General features: G+C 41.4%; 1 protein-coding gene across 2 annotated transcripts in view; it reads right to left on the bottom strand.

The window, feature by feature from the left end:
• The window catches only part of USH2A (usherin), a gene marked incomplete at both ends in the record, with an annotated part of 756,807 nt that overhangs the window by 55,013 nt on the left and 679,314 nt on the right, over window positions 1–22,480 (bottom strand). For both annotated transcript variants that reach the window (XM_079697601.1, XM_079697602.1), the window contains 3 exons: window positions 1,834–2,155; window positions 5,571–7,087; window positions 11,690–11,917. In XM_079697601.1, the coding sequence (XP_079553727.1) occupies window positions 1,834–2,155; window positions 5,571–7,087; window positions 11,690–11,917 (2,067 nt within the window). The remainder of the gene's footprint in view (window positions 1–1,833; window positions 2,156–5,570; window positions 7,088–11,689; window positions 11,918–22,480) is intronic.

Below are 22,480 nucleotides of genomic sequence, written 5' to 3'. Positions count from 1 at the left end.
CAGGAAGTTTCCTTTGAAACTGCAAGCAAGAGAAGCTGGTCCTGACTTAAGCAAAAGGGAATTTATTGAGGGTACAGTCAGCCCTCCTTCTCCATGACTTCTGTATCCATGGATTCAACCAACTGTGGATCAAAAATATTTGAAAAAAAGGATTCCAGAAAGTTCCAAAAAGCAAAACTTGAATTTGCTGCATGCCTGCAACTACTGACATAGCGTTTACATCGTATTTACAGCTATTTACATGGCACTTACATTGTATTAGGTATTATAAATAATCTAGAGATGAATTAAAGTATAGGGGAGGATGTGCGTAGGTTATATGCAAATACTATACCATTTTATACAAGATACTTGAGCATCTGAGGATTTCGGTATCTGCAGGTGTCCTGGAAACAACCCCCCTTGGATACCGAGGGACAACTATATATGTAATTAAAAGAACAGCTGAAGAACCAGGCTTGGAAATGGTGAGGATAAGAAAAGCTTTTGGATTGATGTTAGAGATACTTTATCAGGACTTAGCTCCACCTTTTAAAATCCTGAGTTACTTTGCTGAAGATCAGGCCCCAGGCAAGTCTGAGGAGCAGAGCAGCGCTCGGGTGCCCAACACTTGGCCAGGTGACAGCCTGACACGTTGATTGACACTCCCACCAAGCCTGAGCTCGGGGTGGAGGAATCATTCCCCCACAGGAACTGGAGCTGCTTGTTACAAGAAAACTGCAAATGCACCCAGATGGCAAAGCAAAACAAACCTAACAGAAGTCTTCTATTGATTTCAAAATACCTTCAGAATAGTGTTCTTAATTCCTGACTTTTTAGGGATACGCAAAGTCCTCTTTTTTAGGCTGTCCTCCTACAAAACTTACTTCATCTCCATGCACAGGTTAGTTGTTTTCCTCTAAACTTTTCTCAGCAATCTATGTCTTTCTTTTTTTTTTTTTTTGTTTTTTTGTTTTTTTTGTTTTTTGTTTTTTGCGGTACACGGGCCTCTCACTGTTGCGGCCTCTCCCGTTGCAGAGCACAGGCTCCGGACGCGCAGGCTCAGCGGCCATGGCTCACGGGCCCAGCCGCTCCGCGGCATGTGGGATCTTCCCGGACCGGGGCACGAACCCGTGTCCCCTGCATCGGCAGGCGGACTCTCAACTACTGCGCCACCAGGGAAGCCCAATCTATGTCTTTCTTGAGTGCAGGGGCTGGAGATGCTTGCCCATTAGATTTTATTTTCTCTCGGTACAATTCCTGAGTTATTTTCAAAGTGATCTTTTCACAAGCAGTATTTCCAGCCAAGGCAACACTGACAGAGAGAAGCTTAATGGTAGAAACCACTTCATTAATAAGAAATGCAAATACTTCACCAGAAATCTTCATAGGAATAATAAGCCTATATCACACGGATCAAGAACCGAGAAAATGAAGAAGGCAAATGAATACGGCCTTTCCTCCCTCATTTACTGCTTAAATTTTTTTTAAAGAATATTATTAAACTACAGAAGTCCCATGTTTCTTTTTTTTTTTTTTTTTTTTATGCGGTACGCGGGCCTCTCACGGCTGTGGCCTCTCCCGTTGCGGAGCACAGGCTCCGGACGCGCAGGCTCAGCGGCCATGGCTCACGGGCCCAGCCACTCCGCGGCATGTGGGATCTTCCCGGGCCGGGCACGAACCCGTGTCCCCTGCATCGACAGGCGGACTCTCAACCACTGCGCCAACAGGGAAGCCCCAGTCCCATGTTTCTTTAAGTGGCTTTTTAGATTGCAAACAATTTTTTTCCAGACCGGCGCTGATGTGTACCCACACCCGTCTCAGTGTGAGTTGTTGGTAACGCACATTTCTTACCTGGTATTCATACTCTGTGAAAGGCAATAGTTCCACGTCCATAAAAGAGCTTGAGCTTCCATTATAGGTTAGCACTGGGTTTGATTTTCCAGGCTGAGTTGCTATTTGTCTTCTGAACAATTCGTAATATAAAACTTGTCCATTTGGCTGGAGTGGTCCTGTCCACCGAAGGGAAACCGTGGGCTGGAACCCCCCTGGAGCCATCTGTACCTCTAGATGTGGAGGCGGTTGCTTCCGAGGTGCAACCTCAGGGGTCTGTATGGATGTCCAGTCACCTGATGCACATCCCAGCCTGGTGCAGGCTTGAATTCGAACTTCATACCTTCAGGACACAAGGCAGAAATGACCCATTATTGGCAAAATCGATTTTCGTGGGAAGAATCTTTCAAAGGCCAAGTGTTTTCTGAAACAAAGACAGACACGTTTATATTTATTCTTACCTACAACGAACCCTTTTCAAGGACAACAAAGTCATGTTTCCACGGAAATTTTAGAACATTTTCAAGCCTCCTGGCTTTCCAAACCAAAGAAAGGTGCTCACCTGTCTGGAGAGGGTGGGCACGATTCTTCCCTAAACAGGAATGTGTAGAATGAATACACTTTCAAGACGCTCTCCAGCGGGAGAATTCCGGTACGCTGTAGAGTTCCTTAACACGGCGAGGGAGAATACAGATCTCGGGAGTTTGAACGAGTTTTTATTAGCCCTGAGCCCCGCCTCTCTCTGCAGCTGGAGCTAAATGATTCCCCAGGAACGTTTCCAGGTCAGGAAGGAACGTCATGGAGTCAAAGTCTCTGTGCTAATAATTCCCCTCACCTGATACCTGACATCTTAAAACAGGCTCCCTTACACCACATGGGGAACTTCTGGGGCCCAAGTTAACCCAGCTACACACCAGATTATCAATCATGGAGACACCTTATCACCATCAAGTTAAACTCAACCAATCAATTATGTTTTGCTTCATAGCGGGTCTCCTGCCACTGTGAAAGGTCTATTTACATAACAGGGACTTTTCCCTTCTGACAAAAGGGGCTTTTGTTCGTCTTAAGTGCCTATGGCTGCAAATAAGTGCTTTCCCCCTCTTTTCCATGCCCCTAATTTTTATACTATGACACCCCTAATTTCCCCTCAAGCCCCAGCCACCTCCCTTTCTCCCTTTATTTCTTTTGCTTCCAGCCTTTTCCCTCTTCTACTTTCTGCTTTCTCTCTTCCAGATAATCACCGCCTTGCGCTCACTTCCTCGCCTTCTTTCTGTCCCCCATCCCCTCTTCTTCATTACACGTCTCTCTCCCTTTGGGGAGTTTCCCAGTTCCCTTTGCTGCTTTCCCTTCCCTCCCTCTCCTCCCACACATTTTCATCATGATGGGCTGCCGTTAATTGGTGAAGAGATCCACAGCTGTGAATGGCAGATCTGCCTTCTAAGCGATTCTGAGAACTCAGTTTTGATTTTCCACGTCTGGATTATCTCTGGTGGTTTTAAAATTCTGGGTCGGATTCCTCCTGCTTCTTAGGGTATTCTCAGGATCCTTCTTCCTACTGACCATCTGGGGCGTACCCCAAGGAGGAGACACTAATTTGCAGTACTCAGTAAACATTAATCTGCTGGAAAAACCCCAAACGATATGAATCCCAACTTCATATAGAAGTCATATTCTGGTTTTATTTTGGTGTGTGTGATTTGATGTTTTTATTGTTTATACTCTATATAAAGTTATCATAAAATATTGGCTATATTCCCTGTGCTGTACATTCCATCCACATACCTTATTTATTTTATACCCAGTAGTTTGTAGGTCTTAATCCCCCTCAGCTGTCTTGCCCCTCCCTCCTCCTCTCCCCACTGGTAACACTAGTTTATTCTCTGCATCTGTCGGTTTCCCTTTTGTTATATCCATTCGTTTTATTTTTCAAATTCCACATATAAGTGAATACATACAGTATTTGTCTTTCTCTGTCTGACTTATTTCACTAAGCATAATACCCTCCAGGTCTACTCATATTGTTGCAAAGGACAAAATTTTCATTCTTATTTAGGGCTGAGTAATATTCCATTGATATTCTAAGTCATTAATGTCACTTACATTTTCGATGAGAGTGGACAGTGAAGGGACATCTCTCATTGCCTTAAATCCCATGGCTCAGTTTCTCAGAAAAATCAGACTTTCTTTTTCAGCCTGGGAAAAGTGCCCCTCTCACATCCAGAAACTTTTTTTTTCCCTAGAAATCTTTTTGAATAAGAGTTTCGGAGGGGAGCAAGCTGAGATGATCTTTAAAACGTGCAAGTACCAGTCAGGTAAAGAGGAAGCCGGGATGAAATGTACAGCTCTGCAGCTAACATGGGCCTCTTTTATGCCCTGCATCAGAGTAAGATAAAAGCCAACTCACAGAGCATGTGGATTAGCTACGGAAGATACTTGCAGAAGTTTTAATTACTGTTTAATATTTAATGCAACCCTAAATAATTGTCACTAGGAGATGCATGAGACTGCGAATGTTTCATTTCAACAGCACTATATATCAGAGATAATTATAGGAGAGATCTAATCTACACATCAGTACATTACAATAATAGATGAATTTTATCAATGGTGGTTGGTAATTAACACTCAGCCTTTAATTCTTTTAAAGTGGTTCTGTTCATTTTACTAAATTTTAAGAATAAAATGTCCTTCATTATTCTTCTCTCTGGGGATGTATGTTAGTTAAAATGTGATGGGGGAAAAAAGCCAAGCAATTCTTTAAAGTATGGGAAGAGGGCTGGTGGTCAGATTCCTTTGTGTGGAAAGCAACACACACCCTTGCTCATCAGAGAGCTCAGAGGGGACCACTAAGAAAACAGGAGCTGGCAAAGTGGCGCCGTCCCAAGAAACCATGAGATCAGAGCTGACTGAAGGGCTGGGGAAATAGTCAGAGGAGCCTCATGATTCCTGGAAGACGTGCTGGATTCAATAAGGAGGGCTGGCCTCAGAACAAATTTTGGATCAGTCCATCTCTGGCTGGCAATAGCTCTCAATGACGGCCCTTTTTCCATTCTTTAAAATAATACTCCTGGGGCTTCCCTGGTGGCGCAGTGGTTGAGAGTCTGCCTGCCAATGCAGGGGACACGGGTTCGAGCCCTGGTCTGGGAAGATCCCACATGCCGTGGAGCAACTAGGCCTGTGAGCCACAACTACTGAGCCTGCGCGTCTGGAGCCTGTGCTCCGTAACAAGAGAGGCTGCGATAGTGAGAGGCCCGCGTACCGCGATGAAGAGTGGCCCCCGCTTGCCACAACTAGAGAAAGCCCTCGCACAGAAACAAAGACCCAACACAGCCATAAATAAATAAATAAATATTAAAAAAAATAATAATAATACTCCTTTTCCTCACAGCCTAGTTCAGATAACCGCACTGGGGTTCTCAGAACTGACCAGGGGCTGGCATGTTTCCAGGAGGGACCAGACTCAGGGAAGTGGCCCTATCTCTCCACTACTTGGTTCCAGACATTGTGATGAAGTGCAAACATTTCTAAAACACTGACTCTCAAAATGTCACCTGCAAGAATTTTGCTCTCCAGAAGTAATCAAGCAGGTTTGGGCTGGATAAGGATGTAGTTAGTCCACTTGGATGGTTAAATGCATGGGGCTTGGGCATGTCACACATCTTGCTGTTAAGAGTCTTCACTGGGACTGACCAAGGGTTCACGCAATAGAAAGGGGCTATGGCTTGTTCTCAGGACACCCAGGGTCAGTTACCTACCTGTGAAATGGCTTCAGCTGGTTTACTCTGAATGACTGTGTACCAAAAGAATTATGAGTGGTGTTTATGTGTACGATTTTTGTTTCTCTTTCAAACAGCTCACGGATGAAGAGGGTGTAGTTGACGATATGACCGTTTGTCCTTACTGGAGGGTCCCAGCTCACTAAGATCTCCTGAGGGCCCTTGGCCAGCAATTTTGGAGGCTCCATCCCTGAAGGCGCCGAGGGGCTGGTTCGATCTTTGACAAGTGGACTCAGAACACCCCCTTGGCTGTTGTTGGCCATCACTGTGTAGCCATACTCCACACCTGGGGCGAGAGTAAAGTCATGATAGCGAGTTTCCAGGCCGGTGTAGACAATGGTTCCATCCCTCCTAAGTTCATAGCTTCTGATCTGGCCATTTTGGGTTCTTGGTGGTTTCCAGGTGATTTCTATGGATTCTGAGCCCGTGACTTGTAGTTTTGGAGGGTCCATGTTTTGTGGCGGGGCCTCCATTGTCCAGGCGGACTCTGCAACACTAGCTGTGCAACCTCCATTAGTGCAGGCCACTAGGGAGAGATTATACTGCGTGGAAGGCTGCAGGTGGGAAACCAACAGGGACAGGTTCTGCCCAGCCAGGTACTCCTTACCGTCCAGTCTGAGGAAATACTGAGTGATCTCTCCATTTTGAATTGATGGCGGTGACCAAGATACATTGATTTGAGTGGCACTGATGGTCCAAAGAGCTGGAGGGCTGACCCCTGCAGGGGCAGCCTCAAGGGTTGTGATGCTGGTAGGTGGGCTGGTGGAACAGCCCTCACTGGTGCAGGCTGTGACTACATACCTGTACGTGGAAAAAGGAAGCAGCGTTTCATCAGTATAATTGAAAGTTGCAGCATCAAAGCTGAAAGGATAGAGCACGTCGTTCCTTTGAAGCCTATAGGACTGGATAATGCCATTAGGCTGTGCTGGCGGGACCCAGGAAATCATCAGTTTGGGGGGGTTCACAGATACCTGGGCTATCTCAGGTGGAGAGAGGCCTTCTGGAAGTGCTTGCCTGGTCCTTACCGCACTCCAAGAGCTGCAGGTATGGCCTGCTGAATTCCAAGTGTGGATTTTATATTCATACTGCATCCATGGCTGCAGACCTGTGTCATTATACATAAATGTATTCCTTTCAGTATTATATTCTGTGAAAACAATTTTCTCATCATCCTGGATTGTCTGATTCCCCCAAGCTTTTCCCTTGAAGCATCTGCGAATCACTTCATAGCGAATTATCTTTCCGTTTGGGTTAACGGGCTCTGACCAGCTCAGCTCAACGCTGGTGGACCCCACAGACTGGACGGTGGGAGCCAGCTGAGACTGGGGTGCGGCTTCTTCTGTCCACAGAGGCTGGGGTGCCGAGTGTGCACAGCCCGCCCTGGTGCAGGCCTCCAGGGTCAGAGTGTAGAGCGTGAAGGGGTCCAGGCGTCGGAAGAGAAATTGACGATTCAGGCCAGCGTACTCCAGGACTCCATCACTGAAGACATTGTATGTCTGCAGGAAGATGGGAAACAAAGCATATGATTTCTTGGTGTCAAGAAATTTCGTCCCTTTTAACTCCTTCTGCCCCCTATTCCTCACCTTGATGATCCTAACCCAGAAGAAGCATTCTGATATGAATTTTGGGAATGTGATCTTTGCTTTCTCTTTTTTTAAGGTTGGATATCATGTGAGCATATATCTAAAAGCTAAGAGTTACTGAAATTAATTCATTGACTTAAAGAGTGCTCACGGGGTTTCCTCCCATTTTTATTTTTTAGAAGTGGGGAATAGTATTCAAATTCCCTATTTTATAAAAATTAAGTGCTTCTGATTTCACCCTGAGTAGGCTAAATAGGGCCTATCCACATTGTCTATTGCCACAGCATTTACTGGGAAATGGAACTATAATGCTTAATCATTTGTACCAGGGTGCCAGGGTGGAAAATGTGTGAGTGTCTAGTGTGGGCACACATGCATGTACATAGTTACTTATGTTATACACGTATACAAAAACATAGGTACAAACTGATGACCAGAAAATGGAAAACCCACCCTGTTTTCTCTTACCAGTTATAGAAGAATAGATGGCTTCTTTGGAGCAAAGTATTCTTTTGTTCCAGGGAAAACCATCCGAATGCTCATGATACAAATGTAGAGCAAGTTTCCAACCCATATTATTCATTGTTCTTTGGGGAAGATGAGAGGTAACTTAACTTGAATGTAGATGTTTTTGAATGATGGTTCCCCATCTTTTCACACTTCAGTGTACCTGAGAGACAGGAGACCTTCCTGTACATGGTCGTGACCCTATGATTATGTTTCTTAAGATGAGATGGACAAATACAAGAGTCCCTTGAGAGGCAAATCTTCCCACAGGTTGTTCCTGGATTGTTGATATACTTCAATGTTATTTAAGATTAAATAGCCTAGATTTGGAAATCTATTTATGTTGGACTATTGTATTTTGGTGTGATTTTCTTGTTGGGGGTCTCAGGGCAAGATCATACCCCTGAGGGAAGGGGAATAGAGTGTTTTCTGAAGACAGCTTAGATTCCACAATCAATTTGAAAGTCTCTATGACTCTCTGTGCCCTCCCCCATATTCACCTGGCAAATCTCTAACTAGTGTTAAATTCAGCCCTCCCTCTGGACCTTAGCTTCTAACTGGGTTTGGAGAAAAACTCTCAAATATATTGACTGGTCTCACTTTAAATTTCTTACCATAACTTTTAAATAGATGATTACCAACTATAAAACCATATGTTTGCTCTCTCATTTTCCAAAGTAAGAAATATCTTCTCCTTTCCCCACTAACAGCCAATACCCTCTTCTCTCCCTCACAGGTGGTTGTTGACATAACCACATATTTGACTGAGGAAAGTAGAGGCAGTCAGACGGGAATGTTCTCATGTTATAGATTATCACTGCCATATGCATGTGAATCTAGATGTACCCTATTTGCCTCCCTTCCTTTTCCTATGGATGAAGTACCTCTGCCCCCACTGAAGTCCACCTGAGCTCTGGATCCTGTCCTCTCCTCCTTCCTACAGATTTCACTCTTGCAATTATTCTCATTATCTCTTGCTTCACTGATTTATCTCCCTCTACTGGGTTATTTCCATTAGCATTTAAATGTACTCTAGGATCTTGCACTGATTTTTGAATAAAACTTCTTGACACCGTCATCCCCTGGCTCCTGCCCCATTTCTCTGTTTTTTCTTTCCATCTATACTTCTTTGAAGCGTTGCTCTCCTATTCCCTCAAACCATCCCGACCAGGTTTCCCATTGCAACACTTGATTTCCTTGTGAAGATCACAGTGACCTCCTGGTTTCCAAATACAGGGTCACATCTCTTCCCTCATGTTACTGGATCTCTCAACACCATTGGCACATTTTCTGTTCCCTTCTGGGGCATCCCTCTCATCTACTTTTCCTTCTGCCTCACGTGCCTTGACAGCTCCTCTCCATACTCTTGACCTCTAAATTTTTGTATTCCCCAGGGCTTGATCCCAGGCTCTCTTCATCTCTAGTTATATTCTCTCCATAGGTGATGTCCTCCAGGCCCATGGGTTTGAATACTACTCATCTGCTAATGAATTCCAAACACATATATCTTCATGAAGAACTCTCTCGAGTGTTCTAGACTTGTACTTCCAACCACCTACTTATCCCCTCAAACCTGTACATCTTCCAGCCTTCCCTTCCCAGTCAATGACTCAAGGCCAAAGTCCAGAAGTCATTCTGAAATACTACTTTTCCTTCATGTATCACATTCAGTCCATTAACAAATCTTGTCATCTCTACCTTCTGGATACATCCCCAATCCCCTCACATTTCTCGACCTTCTCAACTCTCACTCTAATTCAAGCCACAGTCAATTCTACCCTCACTTCTTTAACAGATTCCAAACTCCACTGGTCTCCTTATAGCCCATTTCCTACATAGGAGCCAGAGTGATTTGGAAAAACATAAATTTGATTGTGCTATCCCTTTGCCTAAACCCTTCCGTAGTTTTTCATCACACTTAGAATGAATCCCAGGCTCCTGATCACAGCCCACAGGGTTGAGCACAGTCCACCTTTTACCAATCCCTTGAATCTCTTCTAGTATCATCTTCCCTCCCCAACCCTCCCAAGCTTCAACCACACTGGCTTTCTTCCCTTGATGTGAAGAAACCAAGTTCATCCCTGGCTTCAGGCCTTTCATTTGCTGTTCACTTTGTCTGAACATTTTGCTCTCGTATCTTCACATGACTGACTCTGTCTTGTCATTCAGGGCTCAGCTCAAATGTCAACTCAATTCAAATGATCATCCATGCTAAAATAGCCCAAGCAGGCATAATTACATTATTCTGTTTAATTTTCTTTATAGCTTTCACCACTCTCTGAAATTCTCTGGTTTGTGTACTAGCTTCTTGTTTGCCTCTCTGTAGCCCCACTGTTCATGTATTCACACACACACACAAGGTCTGTGACAGCAGGGACCTTGCCTGTCTTGCTCACTCCTGAATAATTGCCTGGCACTTAGTAGAAGCCTCAATAAATATTTGGTGAACCACAAATGCACGTAAAAGGAGTAGATATTTCTATTGTCAATCATTCCAGGAAGAGGCAGACACTGGGATGGGAAATAAACACTCACAAGGAGGGGTACTTTGATGGGCATGAAAGAGATACTCTTTTCTCTGATGGGGACCTTAGGGCTGAGGCTTGGATTTTTTTTTTTTTTTTTTTTTTTTTTTTTGCGGTACGCGGGCCTCTCACTGTTGTGGCCTCTCCCGTTGCGGAGCACAGGCTCTGGATGCGCAGGCTCAGCGGCCATGGCTCACGGGCCCAGCCGCTCCGCGGCATATGGGATCCTCCCAGACCGGGGCACGAACCCGTATCCCCTGCATCAGCAGGCGGACTCTCAACCACTGCGCCACCAGGGAGGCCCGAGGCTTGGATTTTAAGGCCATGGTTCCTAAGGCTCAGGCCTCCTGTCCTAGAGTAGGCAAAGTCTGATTCGGTCACATGTCAGGGGCTGGTAGAAAGCAGCTTGCTTCTGCTACTTGTAGCACACCTGGAGGTGGGCAGAGAGGTGGCCACCGTACCAGGCAGTGAGGCAGCCTACAGGGAGGCCAGTGAGGATGGGCCTGGGTCTGTGAGCTCTAGTTACATATCTAAGTCACTGCTGTAGGTAACTTCCTGCCAGCATCCCACTATGGGTTTTCAGGGAAGGTTTATCAAAAGTCACAGCTTAGTCTTATGTTCTATGTGGAATTAGTGGAGGAGTCTTTGCCACCTTGAGAGGGAGTGGTAAAGGAGAGGCAGAGTGTCTACAGCATCTGCAGGGGGTGGCAGTCCCAGCCTGCACAAGGTGATTGATGAGGGCCTGAGTGGTGGTCCAGGGCCAGAGGAGACTAGAGGCAGAGACAGTAATAGATGGACAGCTGAGTTGCCAGCAGCCTTGGAGAAGAACATCAGAAGGGTGATGATGCTGCCTCTTATGTGGGTGATGGTTCAAAGCATCAAAATGTGAATGATAATGGAAACCTTATTTGGGCGCTCACAGACTGGTGAAGCTGGGGTTAGATGTGACATTAATAAGACTGCTTCTCATGCCTACATAGGGATATCGTGGACTTAGCAGACACGTGGGGCTTCCTGTTTCCTGCTGAGTGAGCTCTGCTCAAAGTGCAAATTAGGCAAAGCTTAAGCAAAGAGCTGAGCAGGACAATTCAGGAGGCACTAGGAACATGGTCATTTAGAGTTCCGTTTTGGTGTGACTTCCTGGCTTCAAATCCCAATTCGATTGTCACAATGTTATTTAGCCTCGGACAGTGATTTAGCCTTTATGTGCCCAGTGAGGTTTAGTGGTACCTACAGAGTAGGGCTGATGTGCGGATTAAATGAGATAATCCATAGAGAGCACTTAGACAGCTTTGGGTTCATAGGAAGCTTAACACGTGTGAGCTAGTTTTCTCTGATCTATGACTAAGCGCCTGGAGGAACTATCAGGAAGAATTAACCAGACTCTGAAGGGAGTTTTCCCACCGTGACCTGATGGCATGTCAGGGCTCATCTATTTATCTGTAGAATACCAACATGATCGCACATTCAGGGTAGACATTACCTTAATCACACCATTGGTTCTTACAGGCTCTGACCACTGCAGTAGCAACGCCCGGCCGTTCTCCTTCTGCTCCACTGTAAAGTAGCTCAGTCCACTGGGGGAAGATTCTAGGGTTCGAACTAGAGTCCAGGGGCTTGAAACTTCTCCTGCCTGGTTTGTGGCCACAACACCAATGTGATATGTGGTGAAGGGTTCTAACCCGAACAGGTGGGCTCGATGGCTTGTTCCCTGGAAGAAAATGAACAGTTTAGTTTCCTTTTGGAAACTGCTGCCAATTGCTGGAAGGTCATTCTTTGGCCAAGATGCCTCACCAATGGCAGCACAAATATCACAACAGAGTTTTGAATTATTAAGAAAACAATATGGTTTTTTCTTGTTCTTCACATGCTAAATATATTACCTAATGTCGTGTGATTTCAGACACGCACACACGGCTTGGATCAGATAGGATCCTTGCCTTTTCAGAGCTTGCAACCCAAGGGATGCAATAAAAAAAATATATGATGTCTCAGGTCAGTGTAGCATCCAGCTCATGATGGAAATCAGTGGTACCAAGTTGAGTGGCAGAGAATGGAATAATCTCAAGGATTTGGAAATTGAACCTGAACGACGCTAATTCTCTCTCATTAAACCCCGACACTATTTTTTACGTAAGACTCTCCCCATCTCCCCCCCTCTCATTCTCTTGGTGTGTATTTACATTTTACAAAGACAATAAAACAAACACAAGGAAACAACAATAAACCAACTGAACTATAGATGCACAAGCACCCTGAGAGCAGTCTACTCTTAATATCAATGTGAAAATATTCTCATTTGTTAAAAACACCCTAACTAAAACTCTGAAATTTACCCAAAGTAATTGTTAGCTAGGCTTTGAGTATTTGGTCTTTGTTAATTTAAAAGAAAAAAAAAAGATGGCATAATTAGTTTTTTTCCTGCTTGGACAGCAGCACTAACCATATTTTGCATAATTAAACTGGACCTAAGAATCCTAATGTTTTGAAAGAGCCCAGGGTGCTCTTTCTGCATCTGGGCTGGATGGAAGTGTCTGTTTACAGATAGGAATTATGTCTGCAAGTGGACCAGTAACGTGTGTATAGGTAAACACACACACACACACAGACACACACACAGACACTTTCTGTTGTGTACCATACCCATTGGACGTGAATAATCACGAAGAAGTTTTTACTGGTTTAATAGGATATATACACTTAATGGTATGTGAGGTCAGCTTTGGTTTATTTGACACTTAAATGTGACAGATAGTCTTCAGTGGTCCTCTTCTTGGTGGGCACAGGAAGAGGAATATGAGATGAAGAAGAGGAAGTTATTTCTGCGAGTAGTACCCGAAAGCACCAGACAAAGTTATGTGTATGGAAAATCTTTTTAATTTGAGGGAATCCAAATCTCATTTTGAATAAAATCTAAAATGAGGTGGCAAAATCCAACTGAACCACTTTCCAAAAAAACTGGTTAGACAAAACCAAAACACACCGTAGAAATAATTTTTGACACCATTTCCCCACATTCTTGGTTATAAGTTTTATAAGTTTCTATTAGTTAATGTTTCTTATTATGTGTTAAACACAAGGAGAGGAAATATAATTTCCTTTACTTATCAAAAACTTGTAAAGTCAATTTTCCTGTTTCAGTAAGGTCCTATTATGATATTACATGCTGAACTCTTGAAATCTTTTAATATTTAAACATTTGCTAAGCGACCAGACTCTGAAAAAAATTTTACAGAAATACTAATTTCTCTTTTTTTAAATATTAAAAGTTAGATCATAAATATTTAAAACTTATTTCTCCAACAACATTGGATTGGTCTTTTAGATAAATATAGCACAGAAATAGAATGACCATCGTGCATATTAAAGCTGAATATGCTACAAGTCCCGACTACAAACATTCTTTTCTGATAAATGATTCCTTTTCTGTGGAAATAGGGCAAACATGGGCAAGATTAATAATGCAAAAAAGAACAACTCTTTGTTCAGAATATTCAGTAATAGATGCCAAAAAAGCATCAGCTCCAAAGCAAATAGTAATCACCTCTAACAGATTATATATAAAAAAAGGTAGGCTGCTGGGGGACATTTAGAGATAGCTTTTGTCATAAGAAACATGAAAAGCATGTGGGCTATAAAGCAAAAACATATGTATATTGTCAATAGCAGCACCTGCTCAATTACAGTTTATCTCAGAGCTGAGAATTCCATTCAGCCCCTAGATGGCAATACTATCAAGCACATTCCGAACCATGAGCGCTCAATGCTTACCTGACATTCAGTCATCCAACACACTCCAGGCAACCATTTAAAAAATAACAAAACTGATTTCATTACAGATTCTTTTAATAAACATTTATAGCCAGATCCTTGAAAGCAGAAGTACTGAAAATGCTCTGGCTTCAAAACCTCCACCAACTAATGTGGAAATATGACCTGCAGGTCTCAAGTTGAAGTTCATGCATGCCTGACACAGAAATGTTTACATGTAGACCCCTACGAAAGGTGATTACAACAGTTGTTTTGCTTAATTTGGTCTATATATCTTCTTAAAAAATAGAAATAGTCACATATCATAAATGTACAGGAAACGTGGCAAATTTTTATATCATAAATTTATACTGAGACAAGTTCCCATATTATGTCAACTTGTTATTGCTGCAAAACTACAACACACACACACATGCTTTAAATAAACCTCAGTGATAGCCATACTTTTTGTCAATATTTAGTTAAGTCCACGTAAAAAATAAAGAAAACTTCAAAATGGCAAGACAATCCCTAACCGATTTATTCTTTGACATTTTAGGAAATCCTTTCTATTATTCTACCCTGAATGGACTTCTAACCCCAGAGTTCACTATTTTAGAATCCAACTGTAAAATCGGGGCACAGTTCACTCTATGGATTAGGTTGAGTCTTGTTTGTTTACTCAGTTACTTGTGATTTTCCTTAAATTCAGAATATTTGCTTGAGCACTGTTGACCTTACATGATTTGGATTCCATTCCTTCCTTTGGGGATGGAGCATTCTGTCCCACTGACGGGGAAAAGTCCTCATTAAAAACTTTTCCTTCTTTTTGCTCCACTGTTGCCCCTTTACTTCCTTCCCTCTGGAGATTATCTTAATTCAATAAGATTTCTTTTCATTGTCATTGTTTTGTTTGTTATTTCCCTTTTCTGTCCTACTGATTCTTTTGAGAGATATATATTTTTGTTATCCCTGACCTTTGGGCTACCTACTTATACCTTTTTCCCTTTTGTCTTTGTCCTGTCCATGTCTACAGCCACATAATATTGCTAATTTTTTTTTTTAATTCTAAAAGTATATTAACCACTTCTGTTAGGCAGCCAAAGAAAAGAACGACTCAACAAAGGAAAACAGGAATAATTCGTTCTCTGCAATCTAATACTTCCAATGAGAATTAAGCTTTTTGTCTTTAAACTGATATGCATGAGAGTCAGAGTCTGGATACAGATCAGTGAGTCCTTTAATGAGACATAAAGACAAGACTCTCTGGAACACTCTGCCAGTTGAGGTTCTGCTGGCAATGTGAACTACACTTTAACCTCTCAACTCTGCTCCTGGGGGCACGTGAAACTACTTGGAGTCTTTGGCAGTCAGACAATTTTACACCATTTCCTCTGATTATTTTTGATTACTTGAAGTGCCCCAAAGGTGGCCATGGGGTCAATAGGTTTATGTAGGTTGAAAATGATCAAAAATTACCATTGATCTGTAGCTGTCAATAAAAGGCTGCATGGGGAGACTCCCTGCACAAATGTTTAAACTGCATAAAGCAACCTAACTTAGTCATCTTTGAGCCCATTGATCTGATGATCCAGCAGTTTCCAGAGCCTTCCCTCTGGTCTTTAAGGTGCATTTTCACCGAACCCATTTACCTTGGCCCTAAGGACTCTTTTTACCCTGCTCCTGGTAATGAACTAAAACAATGATGTCTCTGCACTGCTGTGTTCATCAACAGAGTCTTATGTGTGCTTATTGCATTTGGAAGGGGTTAATCTTCCTGGTCACCAACAACTTCATTTCTAGCCAGTGGGGTTTCTTCTGGCTTCACCCCTTTTCTTGGGCTCCGTATTTTAAAATGGGTGACTATTGGCTTATAAATCCTAATCTGGTTGTAGGATTCCTTTGCCTCCTTAATTCTCATGAATGCCAAGACCCAGAGAATACCTCATATTGAAAGTTTGCTTATTTTGCACAGAGAGCTTCAGGGAAATCTAGATTTAAATATATTAACTTTTGTTTTCTTCAGTTGAACCACCTGGATGCTGCTTCTCCGTTTAATCGTAAGTTACAGTTTATCTTGTCATAATGATAAAATAAAGGACTGGTTATTGACAAGCGTCTGGTTTAGTTACAACTGACACATGAGAAATAAGAAAAGTTCTCATTTAGCATCACCTGAAATTCATGGCTTTGAGCGGAGTACATCCAGTCAATTGGATGACTTTTATATATTTTAGTGCATAAAAAATCAACACAAAATATTTTTCTAGATTTCTGAAAGCCAGATAATTTGAGGTATTGTCAATCTATATTCCTTCCCATTCATAAAGTTAATTTTTGAGTTCTCCAGAAGTTCATCAACATATTTCTATCTAGTACTTATTTTGTAAAAATCCAATCAGTCTTAATACAGAAATGATCTCTTTGTTACCCATCCCCAAATATCAACCTTGACTGCTTATCCATGGTTATCTAAGCATGGACTTCCAAGCCTGCAAAATGTTAACACAGTCAGAAAATTTCCACTGATTTCACATGTATACTGACTTTATGGGTGCCATCTCTGTCTACAGAGCTCCTGGCTGGTGGGACAAAGAAGACATTTTTTGATGACACACACATACCTGTAGAGTTGCTCCAGAATGAAAGATCGACTGACAGTACAAGAAAGGTAGAAAAAAATACCCTTTGGGTTCATGATCTGTTGTCATGTGTGTGAACAGTGTGTCTATGTTAGGTGGCATTCCTAAGTGGCAAGACAGAGCTGCCAAAATGGTCAGGGGAAACATTTAGTATTGTTGGCCAGCAGCTCCATTCAATTCTTTAAACCCTTTTGAGAATCTGATATGTACAAGATTCAGTAAAGTTAGTGTGGGGATACAAGATGGAGAGCACAGGCTTTTGACATTTAGGAGTTTATAATCTAGTAGAGCAGATCAACAATATATACAGATGCACACAATTCAGAGTGTAGTAGATGCTATACTGAGTGCCAGGGAAATCAGGGAGATACTGAAGAGATAGATACTTCTAATTGGGAAAGAAGGTGAGGAGCTGGGGAAAACTTCGTTGGCATCTGATGTAGGACAGGAAAGATGTAGAGTTTGAGTAGATGAAAATGTGTGAGGGATTGGAAGAAAGAACAGAAGGAAAAAATGCAGGATACATTTGGAAAAGAGCTAAGAGTTGAATGTAGCTGAAGGGTTGTGGATATAGGGCAATAGTGGGGATTAAGGAAGGGAAGAGACTGGTGGTAAGATTGGACAGGGCTGTGAATGTCACCCTAAAGGTCCTGGACTACATTTGTTAGGAAACAATGAACAACAGAACTCTACCATGCAATTTGAAGGAATAATGGAAGAATGTTTAAATTTTGCCTGTCACGGTGTAGGTCATGGTTAGTGACTGATAAAATAATAAATCTGTTAAGATGAATTCATTCATTCATTTAATTATTATTCAGCCAATAAAGTATAGATTGCCATATGTAAAAGGTAATAGGAGAGTATTTTCTAAGGAATAAGATTTTGCAGCAACATGGAGGGACCCAGAGATTATTATACCAAGTGAAGTACACCAGACAGAGAAAGACAAATATCGGTATCACTTATATGTGGAATCTTAAAAAAAAAGATACAAATGAACTTAAAACATAAATAAACTCGCAGACAGAGGAAACAAACTTATAGTTACCAAAGGGGAAAGGGAGGCAGGGAAGGATAAATTAGGCATTTGGGATTAGCAGATACAAATTACTAAATATAAAATAGATGAACAACAAGAGTAAATTAGGAGTTTGGGATTAAAATATACACACTACTGTATATAAAATAGATAACCAGCAAGGACCTACTGTATAGCACAGGGAAATCTACTCAATATTTTTAAATAACCTATAACGGAAAAGAATCTGAAAAGAATACATATATATGTATAAGAATACATGTATATATATCTGAATCACTTTGCTGCATATCTTAAACTAACACAACATTATAAATCAACTATACTTCAATTAAAAAAAAGAAAAAATAGATATGCTATACATTGTAAATTTACAATTGGAACATTGTAAATAATATTGACATAAAAATGTCCATGGGGCTTCCCTGGTGGCGCAGTCGTTGAGAGTCCACCCGCCGATGCAGGGGACACAGGTTCGTGCCCTGGTCCGGGAAGATCCCACATGCTGCGGAGCGGCTGGGCCCGTGAGCCATGGCTGCTGGGCCTGCGTGTCCAGAGCCTGTGCTCCACAACGGGAGAGGCCACAACAGTGAGAGGCCCGCGTATCGCAAAAAAAAAAAAAAAAAAAGCCCATGGTCACAGATATTATACATGAGTGACTATGGCAGTTGTACAAAGAGGTGGAAGCCATTATTCCTCAACTGTATATAATTAGGCCAAATGTGTGCCTGTTCAGCTCATAATCTTCAGAGACAAAATTTCTTCTCCTATAAATTAAAACATGGTAACATTTAAAAAAAGGAATAAGATTTTTAAAAATTTTATTGAATATTTGCTCCATTTCAAAATTTGAAATTATTCTTTGCACAGTGTTTGTCTTTTGACTGAAGTCAAGGTGGGGATTATAACAGCTGGACTGAATTGAAGACAATTATACTGTCCTCTGTCCTGAATCACATGTACCTGGTTTATGGTTTTTGCTGGTAGTGGGGACATGTTAGTGTGGAACCATCCATACCCTTATACTTTATACACATCAAACAGCTAGAAGGCAGCTGGAAAAGTTTAGGGATACTGTTGATGACAACAAAATAGAATGAAGCTAATTCAAAAGTTCAAACAAGTGTGAAAGCATTCCTAGCTCTGGGTTCTAACTAATGTCAGAGAGCTCAATTGGAAAGATTTCAAGAAAGTATAAATGCATATCCTCCCGTTAAGTAATTGTGATATGTATTGTTACATAACTGATTAGTCAGGGGTCATTTGTTGTAACAATTGTAAATTTCAAATTTAAAACGTTCAGCTTAGAGTTTTCATGTGTTAGTGCTGTGTGTACTTTTGTGTCTTCCACAAATATGTACATTCAGAGAAGAAGAATTACATGTGAAAAAGTGGGTATTTTTTTCTCTCATTGAAGTACATCATTCATTATGTAATGGGGGGGCCAATGCAAAAAGAAGATTCAACTCACAGAAGTTTTCTTTATAGATAAATGGGCTCTATCAATTTAATCTATCAATATAAAACAAAAGCTAGGGTTCTTGCAAATAAACGATGAAGCCTCAGTTACCATAAAAACACTGGGGAGAAAAAAGAAAGGTTTTGAAATGGCTCATTTTTCAAAGGAGAAGAGGAAAAAAATTAAATTTGTGATAATTAAATTTTAAAGTGGCAAATCAGTCACACTAAATATTAAAAAGCAGTCCTTCTGATCTATCAAAATTAAAAATGTGCATACTCTCTGCCCCAGCAATTCCACTCTGGCAATCTATTTTATGGCAATACTAGTAAAACTGTACTAAACTGCATTGAACAGAATTTCATTAATTCCAGCCAGTCTTATGTTTATTCAATCCTTGATTAAACATATTTATTGAAGGTTTCCTGTGTACTAGGCACCCTCCTAAGCTCTGAGGACACAGCAGAAAGCACGGGAGACAAGGACATACCCTCTGAGTCTTACACTGTAAGGAGGGAAAATGTAAGGAGTTCTACATTTATACAAGCAAAATGGAGAGAGAGGGAGTGAGTGGGCGAGAGAGAGAGAGAGAGACAGAGACAGAGAATTAGAAGCTGTGACAAATTATGAAGGAAATAATTAGAGTGATGAACTAGCATTTTTTAGGTGGTAGGGAAGACTGAGTCTTGGTTTAAGAAAGGTGGGTGAAGATCCTTGAGGAAGTTCCATGTAGGCAAGACTACAGAAGAAACCATGTGAAAAACCAGGGGGGAACTTTTAGGCAGAAGGATGAGCTTGAGATTTTTGCTGGCAGAGAGAAGTTAGTGTGAGTGAGGCCTGTGAGTGAGAGGGAGGACGGCCCAAGGTACGGTCAAAATGATGGGCAGGTGCCAGATGGTGGATATTTTTAGGCCAAGGTAAGAGTTAGAGTCTAATGCTAATTTCAATGGAAAATTATTGAAGGCCTTTAAGCAAGGGAGTGACACAATTTGATTTAGGTTTTAAAGAGATCATTCTTCCTTCAAAAACTAAAAATAGAGTTACCATATGATCCAGCAATCCCACTCCTACACATATATCTGGAGAAAACTCTAATTCAAAAAGCTACATGCACCCCAGTGTTCATAGCAGCACTATTTACAATAGCCAAGACACAGAAGCAACCTAAATGTCCATGGACAGATGAATGGATAAAGAAGATGTGATATATATATATATATATACACACACACACACACACACACACACACATACACAATGGAATACTACTCAGCCATAAAAAAGAATGAAATAATGCCATTTGCAGCAACATGGATGGACCTAGAGATTATCATATTAAGTGAAGTAAGTCAGACAAACACAAATATTATATGATATCACATATGTGGAATCTAAAAAATGGTACAACTGAACTTAGTTACAAAACAGAAAGAGACTCACAGACATAGAAAACAAACTTATAGTTACCAAAGGGTAAAGGTAGTGAGGAGGGATAAATTAGGAGTTTGGGATTAAAATATACACACTATTATATATAAAATTGATAATCAGCAAGGACGTACTGTATAGCATGGGGAACTATATTCAATATCTTGCAATAACCTACAGTGGAAAAGAATCTGAAAAAGCACATATCTATACATCTATATATCTGAATCACTTTGCTGTACACCTGAAACTAACACAACATTGTAAATCAAGGTACTTCGATAAAAATAAATAAATAAATAAAGATCATTATGGCTGCTGTGTGAAAAATATATGTAGGGGGCTGTATTAGTCTACTCAGGCTGCCATAACAAAAATACCAGACTGGCTTAAAAACAGAAATTTATATTCTTGCAGTCTGGAGGCTAGAACACCCAGATCACGGTGCCATCAGGGTTTCTGGTGAGGCCTCTCTTCCTGGTTGTAGACTGCTGCCTTCTCGCTGTGTCCTCACATGGCTTTGCTCTCTGTGCACATGGAGAGAGGGAGAGATCTCTTGTGTCTCTTCCTCTTCTTATAAGGACACCAGTCCTATCAGATTAGGGCCCCACTCTTACAACCTCATTTAACCTTAATTACTTCCCTATAGTCCTTATTTCTAAATAAAGTCACATTGGGGGTTAGGAGATCAACATATGAATTTTGGGGGAACACAATTCAGTAGATAATGGGGGTCAAGAGGGAGTGGCTTTTGCAGGAGTCCAGGGAGGGCTGATAGTGGCTTGGTGTGATAATGACAGAGATGAAACTAACTGAGTGGACTTATACTTTGGAAGTAGAGCCAACAGAAATCCGATGGGGTGGGAGGAAGGGACAACCAGATGTATAGAAGTAGAAACAGAATAGTAACATAAGTCTTCTGAGAAGTTTGGCTGTGAAGGAGATCAGGGAAATAGGATGGTAGCCGGAGGGGCCTGTGGGATCACATTTAAAAAACAAGGGAGATGCTACAGCATGTGTGTATACTGATGGGAATTCTCCAATAACGAGAGAGAGACTGATGATGTAGGAGAGGTATACTATTTTTTAGAAATCAGGACTTCCTTTTCACTTTGCATGTGGAAACTAGGTTAGCTAAAATTCTGTGTGCAGCAAAGTGATACAGGTATGCTTGGGTATCAGCCAATTAACTTGGAGTTGGCTGTAGCCTCCACCGCAAAACAATGTATATACTAAGAGCTACCATCATTGTACGTCAAGCTCTTTTCAGAGATAAAATTTGGAACAGTAAAGTTTCATCAGAGATGAACAAGGCCTTTAATCTATTAGGAACAATGTAATTAAAAAATGTTTTTAGAGTTTTCATTAAATCGTCACTTTTGATAAATTGTGACTTCCATGTGAAGAGGATACAATGACAAGTTCCCTGCCCAATGGTAACAAAAGTTATCAGTTTACCATTTTCTTGTGTATCCTTCCTAAGACAGGATCATTATTTTTGATCAAAGTTTTTGCTTTTACTGTGTCAGACCTGGTGTAAAAAGGACTTTACATGCATAATCTCATTTTGTCTTCACAACAAAGCTCTGAGGGTGGTAATATTACAGATAAGGAAACTGAGGCTTAGATAAGTAACTTGCCCAGCATCACAGTTCTAGTAAGTGGCAGGGTTATGCTTTTATTCCTGTACTATATTGAGTTCAAATGTTCTTGTCAACTGCATCAGTGGTCCTAATGTTTTGGTCTCAGGACCTCTACTTCTTAAAAATAATAGAGGATTCCCAAAAGCTTTTGTTTCTGTGATTTATATCTACCAATATTTGCTATATAAAAAATTAAAATTGAGAAAGTATTAAAGGAAAAGAACACAGAAGCACATATTCTGTTAGCCAGCAGAGAAAAAGCATCATCACACATAATGTAGCCTCTGGAAAACTCCACTGTACACCTGTG

Source organism: Hyperoodon ampullatus (genome assembly GCF_949752795.1).
Source record: "Hyperoodon ampullatus genome assembly, chromosome: 2".
In the NCBI taxonomy this organism is placed as follows: Eukaryota; Metazoa; Chordata; class Mammalia; order Artiodactyla; family Ziphiidae; genus Hyperoodon; species Hyperoodon ampullatus.
Note: the sequence above shows the minus strand (reverse complement) of the source record. Positions and strands in the feature narration are given on the sequence as shown.